Raw genomic sequence first — 9,028 nt, 5'->3', positions numbered from 1 at the left:
TTTTTTTTTTTTTTTTTTTTTTTTTTTTTTTTTTTTTTTAAAAATCGGGCAGAGTTCCGCTCAAAGCTTGTGGAATTGTAATTGCTTGTGTCACTGCTGTAAGCCCAGGCTCTTTGCGCATTGATATTGATTGCCCATGGCCTTGGGAAGCAACTGATGTGCTTCTGCCTGTGCTTGTGGATTAGGTGGACGACGCATTGAGGTATTCCGATGTGGGAATACCCCAAAAGAAACTGTTACAGCAAAACCTGATAACCAGCCATGGCAAAGGAGGAAGAGGGACGATGAGGAAGAAGAGGACTTGTCTGAATCGGGGAGACTCTTTGTCAGGAACCTTCCCTTTACTAGCACTGAGGAGGACTTGGAGAAGATCTTTTCCAAGTATGGTAAGTATTTGCTGTGGGACTGGGACTTGCAGGGCTACGTCTTTCCTTCGTGCACACAGAGGTTTTCTTGCTGGGTGTGAATTGACAAAGCTCTGTGTCGCACACCTCTCAAATATGGACCAGCTCTCATCGTCTTTATTGCCTGGTGCGGTAACGTGTGGCTGCTTGGCTTTGAAACTGGTGCTGGCTCCGTGCTCCTTCACTCGAAGTGTGTGCTGCAGTGTGCATCTGCTCTCATCCCTCTCATTGCATCTCTGATGCAACGGTAAAAGCTCTTGCCAGTCAGCGTAGGCTCTGAGTCCTAGTGGGATGATGATGAGGAGAAGATAACCAAAAGCACCTGCTGCATGAAATACCGGTCACGCAGGAGATTTCTAGGTACTGTAGGTAAGAGGTGAATCTCTGAGATACACCCCAAATTCATGTTCGTGTTTGGTATGTCAGGTGGAAGCCTGAAGCTTCCCTTTTCTAGCTCAAAGTTGAACAAATTTAAGGTTGTCTTGGCATTAGAGTGTCTTGGGGGGGGGAGGGAGGGTTAGGTTGTGGAAATCTTTATTCCTGACTGAAGGTAAATGCAGCTGCTCAGAGCTTGCCTGCTTTGTGTCGCGTGTCAAAGCCCTGTGAGCTGCCACACGGCGCACAACCAGACTTGGGGTGCTTTTGCTGGGCCCGCCTTGTCAGTCTGCAGCCAGCAGCTCCTCACCCGGGCTGGTGGCTCGCCGCACACCCTCTGCAATAGCCAGAGCTGCTCTGCCCTCCCTGGCTCCCCTCCTCCCCGGCTTTGGCCGGGAGGTGCCAGTTCAGAGCATGTGATGGCTGTGCGAGGACGTGTGTCACGGTAAGGCCTTGCCTTTTGCAGGACCCCTCTCGGAGATCCATTTCCCTATAGACAGACTGACCAAGAAACCCAAAGGATTTGCTTTCATCACCTATATGATTCCCGAGCATGCGGTGAAGGCCTACGCGGAAATGGATGGCCAAGTGTTCCAGGTACGGTGACTGATTGGTTTTCCCGTCCTGTTGGACTGCAGCTGATGGGAATGTTTGTTAGTAACGCGGCCGAGCGTTTGCTTCTGTGCTTTGCTCAAAAAGTTGGGTCTCTTCTGTCTTGCTGTATGGGAACACAGTCGCTTTTGGTGGAGTAGCCCGGTTTGAACCAAAATCTGAGCTAGAGGCAGAGAAGGAGATCTGAGTCTGTCTCCCACGTTGTGTGGCTACTCTGACTTGCAGTAGTGTCTCCTTTGGGAATGAAGGTTCCCTCCTTCCACCTAGGCTTCTTGACTAGGAAAGGTGCTAGAAAATTTCCTCCGCTCTGTTTAGTTCATGAACTTCTGTGGGTTATTTCAGAGCTGCTGGACCTCTTCTTCCTTTTTTTCTAGGGTAGAATGATGCATGTTTTACCGTCCACAATCAAAAAGGAAAAGATCGAAGATGTAGATGCAGAAGAGTCTTCCTCCTACAAAAAGCAGAAAGAGGCCAAGGACAAAGCCAACAGTGCCAGGTACAGAGGTATCTTGTAGCAGAGCAAGACAACACAACCTGCCAAATTCCCAAGCGGCAGGAATGCCTGTGGGGTCTTTGCAGGGGCTGTGTAAATTACCCAAGTCAATAAAGCATTTGCTGTGCAGCTTTCTGTTTCCTTTCTCTCTTACCTACTTGATTCCTCTGTCCTGGTAGCTCCGGTAGCTCAATGAGCAGCAGAAATTGGGAGAAACATGCTTTTCAATGACTTTGTGTATGAGTTTATTCCTCTGACATCTAATAAAAGTTGGTCTGATGCTGTAGTTCTTTAGGGTAGTGGTTTCAGATCAGTTGGGTCTTTCTCCTTTACTGGGCCACCTGTATTTATAAAACTCTTACCTTTCTGTGTGACAAATTAGTTTGAAAGTGGCCAATACTTTCAAACTTGAAGGGAAAGGAATGTGACCTTACTCGCACGGGCTTTGTGCTTTTAGGAAACGAGTTAAAAACCCCATGTCTTCCTCTGAGCCAACATCTGAACTTCCAGTTGTAACTGCAGAGCTGTGGCCAGTGACCTTTAGGGAAGAAGGGCAAAGCTGCCTGCACTGCTGCCTTTCTGTTGCCTCTCCAGTCAGGCCTCCCTTATCCTGACCCATCTCTAAGGACCTTCTACCCTTCTTTCCATCTAGCTTTTCATCCTGGCTGCTAATGGTGGCATTCAAAGCTGTTTTTTCCCAGGACCATTGGATAGAGAGACACCGGTGGAAGAAGGGACTGTGTGACCTGGCTCTTCTTTCTCTTTCCAGCTCTCACAACTGGAACACGTTGTTTGTGGGGACAAACGCCGTGGCTGATGCCATTGCTCAGAAGTACAATGCTTCCAAAAGCCAAGTGCTGGATCATGTGAGTTGGGTTATTGATCAGCTGGGATGGAGATCATTTTCCTATCTGTTTCTTCGTGCCCAGGGCCTGCCTGGTCTTTTTGTGCAACACAAGCTTCTGTGTATCCACAAACACCACACAGGCTGAGAGATCAGTGGTGCTGTAGCCTCTCTGTGGGATCTGAGCCTAACAATCCCTTTGTCACTGGAAGACAAAGTCATGCTCCCAGCTCCCCCAGCCACTCTGCTTTTCTGTGGCTGCATTTTGCACTTCTACATAACTAGTTGTTGGGAATTTGCACCCTAAAGCTCAGATCCTTCCTGGAAATGTCATTTTGCCTTGGGAAGCGTTCTGACTCCGACAGCAAAACTCCTAGCAGCTTCAGAGGAGCTGGAGCATTTTACCTTCAAGCTCTTTGTCAAATTCCCTTTGCAGCCGCTTATGAGAGCAGCAGGAACAACAGGTGCCCAGCATCTTCCTGGATCAGGCTCTTTGCTTCCCTCTTTTGGGCTTTGTCACATTGTCAACTGATGTTCTTGCCTGCAGGAGAGTAAAGACAGCGTGGCAGTGAGGGTCGCTCTGGGAGAAACCGAGCTGGTCCAGGAAATTCGCCGGTTCCTCATTGAAAATGGAGTCAGCCTGGATTCCTTCAGTCAGGTGAGATGCCCAGCTGAAGGCAGCAATGTGGACCTACCCCTTCTATATGATGGCCTAGTCCTAGCGTCCTCAGCTCTCTTTGAAATTAGTAGTTAAATCCTCAGCATCTTGCAGGATTGAACCCTTGCATGGGTTAGGAAATGTTCTGCCCATTTGAAAATGCAACTGCCCTCGAGATGGTTGAGATACATAGTATGACGGCTTATAGCATGATGGTCAGCTTGCTGTGGGCAGAGAAGGAGTCCTGTGTCTATACCAGGGTGGATCTGGAGCTGAAACCTCCATACATGAGCATTTGTGGAACAGGGAGGTTGTGCCGGGGTGTGCATCTTATAGGAAGTGTTTTCTAAATGGCTGTTGGCCCTCTTGGATCCTGGAGGGGTGACATGGAGTGAGAGAGCATGGCACGTTGGATCTGAAATCTTCAGTTAGTAAGATACTGGGGTTTGCTTTTTTAAATCAGTCTCCCCTTTCTTCTCCCGCCGAACGTGGCAGGCTGCTGGTGAGCGGAGCAAAACAGTGATCCTGGTAAAGAACCTCCCTGCCGGCACGAGCGCAGTGGAGCTGGAGGACGTCTTCGGCAAACACGGCAGCCTGGGCCGGGTGCTGCTGCCAGAAGGAGGCATCACGGCTATTGTGGAGTTCCTGGAGCCAACTGAGGCCAAGCAGGCGTTCACCAAGCTGGCCTACTCCAAGGTGAGCATGGCGAGGGGCAGGCAGCTGCCTGGAGCGTGCGGATCTTGGCTAGTTGTGAAGCTGCAGAAAGGAGTGCTTGCTACAAATGTGAGGGGCAGAGGGCTTTTGAGGGAAGTGAGTTATCCCAGAGCCACTGCTGTTACTCTCTCTCTCTTGGATTTAGGGAGATGCCCGGTGCATCCTTGTGCAGCAGTGGCTGAGTAGGGCTCTCAACCTGCAGAAAGCTGGAGGAGGGGGCTGTGACACATCTAGAAAAGCCTCGGTGGCCTGGAGAGGGTTTCTTTTACCTCTCGCAATACAGGAGTGTGGTGCTGAAGCCTGGAGCCCCCCTTGGAGGCCCTTTGCCTAGCTGTGGCCTTGCTCCTCGACCTCTGGTTGTCACATGGTAGACCGTGGTCCTGTGTGAGGCCTGGACCTCTCTCCTTTGGTGAAAGAGAGTTGAGCCAGCCAAAAATGTTGCTCAGCTTTTCCACTGCTGTTTCCCGTAACAGAACGTTTGAGGGGAAAATAAAGCTGAGAGCAGAGCTTTTTCTTCAGGCCTTACCCTCTGCTCTTCATGTGTCCTGTGTTCTCTTTACAGTTTCATTCTGTGCCGTTGTATCTGGAATGGGCTCCAATGGGTGTCTTCTTCAGCCCAGCCCCTCAGAAAAAAACCCCCGAGGCTCCAGAAAAGGAGGGCGAAGCAAGGCCAGTACCTGGTAAGAGCTTTGACTTTGGGACAGAGGTATCTCTGGTTGTTTCTCCACTCCTTTATGTCTGAAGTGGCAATGCTGATATTCCTGACCCTTTGGGGATGGAACCAGCTTCACAAAGTCCTCTGCATGGTCCTTAGGATCACCTGCTCTGTGGTGTAGGAGTTGATCGTACCACACAAACATTGTGCTCGTTCCTGTCCCTGCCCTCCTCGCCTCCTGGATGAGGCGTGGGCAGTGAAGTGTGGCTCGTGGCGCACAGGTCCAGTTTGGGCTGGGCTAACGTGAGCTCTGGGAAGATTTTTGGTCCAGTCTTGTCTTGGCAGCAGCCGTCGGGAGAGCGGTAGCTGTTCTCTGTAAGGTGGACCTGACCCCCTGAGCGTGTGTGCGGTTGTGCACTGTGCAAGGACACTGTCCCTGTCCCTGCAAGTAAGCTGCAACAACAGGAGTACTGGCCAGCAGTGGATGGAGAGGCTGACTTGCTGGTGACAGGCTGTGGGTCCCCGCACATATTTCTCTGCTCTTGTGTCAAGCCCCACTGTATGCTTTGTCTGGGTGATTTCCCACTGCTCCCACTTGCAAGGACACGATCTTCCCTCCCTGCGTATACCCTCCTTCTCCCCGTCCCAGGGGCTGTAAAAATAAAATCTTGCCTGTGTATTTAAAACATTTCAAGATCCTTTTAAAAAAGAAAAAGAGGAGGCTGGAGAAGCGTGGTTTTATGTAGGTTTGTTTTGCTAGAAGCTATTTCAGGACTCTGAGGGTTTGGGAGGGGGGAGAAAAGCTGATGAAAAGCCTCTTCCTGGGCTGCCGTTCTGCGCCTGGGTCACAGGGGAAGGCTGGAGCCAGGGGGAGGTGGGGGGGGCGCTTTATCTCCCAGTAACCGAGACCCTCACCTGCAGATAAAGAGCTTTAAGCACAGGAGCTCCTGGAAGGCTGCTCGGGGCTGATAATGGTCTTTGCTGCCAGCTTGTGGATCTGGGAGAGGGAAGGGAGGGGATGCGCAGTGAACACCTCGCTCACAAAAGGGCCCCAGGCGGCAGCACGTGGCCGTGTCGTATTGTGCCAGCCACAGACAGAGGCACCTCTTCATCCCGCCCCTGTCTCGCTGAATCTCTTCCTTCCTCTTTCCTCAGACAAGCTGCCTTCAAAGGCAGTGGTTTTTTTCTGTGCCTTGTTGGCAAATATCCTGCTGGCTGGTATTGGACCACCAATTGATATGGACCACCGGACCATAAAGGCTTGGGCTGCGTGGTGCTGGGGGCAGGGAGGGCAGCCAGATGGAGCCACGTAGCAAAAGACAGCTCTTGGGATGGAGCTGGGGGGTCTCTGCGCACCCCTGGCCCAGTGCAGGTTCTCCTCGTACGAAATGAGGGAGAAATAAGCCTAGGAAAATCGCCGAGGGGGGTGTTAATTTCAAAGGGAGATGCATAGTTTGCCCCTTCCGAGCACAGCATCGGCTGTGCTGTAGGGGTTGAAGCTGCTCTAAAAGATAAGTGGTCTAGCGAGGAAAGGAGTTGGTAAGTCAGTGGAGATGAGAGAGAGAGTGTGTGTGCTCATGTGTATTCTCTGATGGCTAATAAGGGCCTAGTCCCACTGCAGCCTCCACTTCGGTGCAGGCTCTAACAGGTCTCTCCTCTCCCCTGTCGCACGTGCTCAGGAGTTTTGAGGCCTCTTCATCGCGTTAAGTACAGTAGAAATTATTAAGCCATTTTAGGAGTTGGGAAGAGAGGGAAATGGATGGATGGAGAGAGTCAAAATGCAGTTGCCAAAGCCTCCCTCCTTGCTAAGACCAACCACAAATACCAGCAGACTTGCCCGTTGATCAGCTGTACGGTATCCAGGTTTCTGTTAACTTCCCAGCTGTGGACAGGCGCTCACAGCCCCATCGCGGGGCTTGGGTGCCCCAGAGGAAGCTGTTGCGCTGACTGCTGAATTGCGGCTTGATTACTTGGTTTTCTTTTTACAGATTTGTCTTTGCAGAATCCCAAAGCAAGATTTGTACAAAATAACATGCGTCGCTGTTGACCTGAGCGAGGTTTGCGGGTCACGGAGTATAAATCCATGGCTCTGGAAGTGTTAATGCTATAGTGAAGCCCTCTAAGACCACAGCCTCTGTGCTGGGTGCAGTTCTTCATTGCCCTTCAGTATGTGTTTGGGCTTAACAGACCATATTCCTTCACATGCTGATGGGGACGTTATTTCGCATCCTGCGGATACGTATTGACAAGAGATGAGGGTTCAGAGCAGCGCAGAAGGATGCTCAAGCAAGTTTGGGGCCCCTTGCTTAGTTCAGCAGGTGTCTGGCTAGGTTTGATGTGAGGGTGTCCGAGTGCTGGGGAAGCAGGTTTGTGGAGTTTCTACACTCAAAGAATAGGCAATATTTTCATTTTCATGGGGACGTGTTCCTATACTGCGTGTTGAGCTTGCTTCAGTCTGTGTCCCCCCCACAAAGAGCCAACAGAGAAGTGGCCTGGTCCTGCTGGAGTAGTAACTATTAGCTGGGGTATGGGCAAGCTCCTCCAAAATTTAGCTTTGTTACATCTTACAAAGTTGGGCTTATTCTTCTTGTTTCAGGTGATGACACTGACACAGCTATAAAGGGCTCAGAGGAAACAGCAGCACAGGAAGGAGGAGGAGGCAGAGCAGCGCAGAAGGATGCTCAAGCAAGTTTGGGGCCCCTTGCTTAGTTCAGCAGGTGTCTGGCTAGGTTTGATGTGAGGGTGTCCGAGTGCTGGGGAAGCAGGTTTGTGGAGTTTCTACACTCAAAGAATAGGCAATATTTTCATTTTCATGGGGACGTGTTCCTATACTGCGTGTTGAGCTTGCTTCAGTCTGTGTCCCCCCCACAAAGAGCCAACAGAGAAGTGGCCTGGTCCTGCTGGAGTAGTAACTATTAGCTGGGGTATGGGCAAGCTCCTCCAAAATTTAGCTTTGTTACATCTTACAAAGTTGGGCTTATTCTTCTTGTTTCAGGTGATGACACTGACACAGCTATAAAGGGCTCAGAGGAAACAGCAGCACAGGAAGAAGAGGAGGAGGAGGAGGAAGAAAGCATTCCCGGGTGTACCTTGTTCATCAAAAACCTGAACTTTGCCACCACAGAAGACACACTGAAAGAGGTGAGCCGTGAGCAAGGAGGGGGGACTGGGTTTTGCTTAGCATGGTCCACTCAGGTGGAGCAGGAGGGGGTTGAGTGTGTGGTTGAGGGCCAAACTGAGTTGCCTGATGGAGTAAAACCCTCACTCCCAGCATGGGCTGGAAGAAAGGGCTCTGCTCCACTGCAGAAGGCAAGGGGCAAGCTATTCTCCACCTCTGTTTAAAGGAGCTAAATTGCAGCCAGTATGCCCTAACGGGAGATGAGGGAGCACTGGACTGTACTGGGACTGGGAACCTCTACTTTTGCGTTTCAGGTGTCAATTAAGACAAACGTATCTGAAACAGTTTTGATGGGGTTTAATTCCACCCCAGGACAGGTGGAGGCAGTAGGAAATCTTTTAAGACTCCTCGTTTCCCACGCTTTCTGTAATGCTTCTCCTTGGGACAAGCACTTGTGCAGCTGTGATACTGCTTTGGGTGTTAAGGCAATAAAGAAATAAGTGATGATTTCAACGAGATGTGCTTTTCATCTAAGCTTTTACCAACATTGAGCTGTCTGTGCTTTACCTCAGCAAAACACTTGGGAGAGATCGTAGCATTTCTAAAGCCATGTGGGATATTAATAGCAAAATAGGGAAAAGCAGCTGGGAGTTCCCATCTCTGCCACTTCTTGTAGCCATGTGAAAAGCCACATCTCATGGCCCAAGAATGTTGGCGCAATGTCAGTCCATCCTGGACCCGTGCTCCTCCACCTTGGGACTGGGGTACTAGTAGATACCCTGGTCCTTCTGGGTCTGGGGACAAATGTCAATGTTCGGAGGAGGATTGGGACTTGTCCCCTCTTCTTTTTCTGCCTTCTGGCTGCAGGTTTATGAAGGAGTTGAATAGATGGCTTGTCACTGTAGAGCAGCCCCTGTTACCTCGCAGCCCCTCCCGCATGGCTTTGGAAGGAGCCGTATTCAAGGGGCATCACAGGAGTCACCCGCCACTAAGGTCCCCACCTGGGTGTGAGGGCGTCTTGTAATCCGTAGTGTTCCTCCAGAGCCATCCCAGACCTCTGTGCAGTTTCTGAGGAGTGGTGGAGGATTTCTGGGAACTTGTATATTGATTTCTTTAAAAGTCTGTGTGTGGGGGGGTGTATATGTGTACAGAAAT

The 9,028-nt window shown here is 50.6% G+C and overlaps 1 protein-coding gene across 1 annotated transcript in view; it reads left to right on the top strand.

Moving 5' to 3' along the window:
* Positions 1 to 9,028, top strand: part of RBM19 (RNA binding motif protein 19) — a 73,925-nt gene that overhangs the window by 6,165 nt on the left and 58,732 nt on the right. The window contains exons 9-16 of the mRNA XM_009274022.1: positions 186 to 386; positions 1,246 to 1,376; positions 1,766 to 1,887; positions 2,654 to 2,750; positions 3,276 to 3,386; positions 3,882 to 4,082; positions 4,663 to 4,780; positions 7,751 to 7,896. Coding sequence (XP_009272297.1) covers positions 186 to 386; positions 1,246 to 1,376; positions 1,766 to 1,887; positions 2,654 to 2,750; positions 3,276 to 3,386; positions 3,882 to 4,082; positions 4,663 to 4,780; positions 7,751 to 7,896 — 1,127 coding nt within the window. The remainder of the gene's footprint in view (positions 1 to 185; positions 387 to 1,245; positions 1,377 to 1,765; positions 1,888 to 2,653; positions 2,751 to 3,275; positions 3,387 to 3,881; positions 4,083 to 4,662; positions 4,781 to 7,750; positions 7,897 to 9,028) is intronic.

Source organism: Aptenodytes forsteri, unplaced genomic scaffold (genome assembly GCF_000699145.1).
Source record: "Aptenodytes forsteri isolate BGI_AS27 unplaced genomic scaffold, ASM69914v1 Scaffold415, whole genome shotgun sequence".
NCBI classification, from domain to species: domain Eukaryota; kingdom Metazoa; phylum Chordata; class Aves; order Sphenisciformes; family Spheniscidae; genus Aptenodytes; species Aptenodytes forsteri.
Note: the sequence above shows the minus strand (reverse complement) of the source record. Positions and strands in the feature narration are given on the sequence as shown.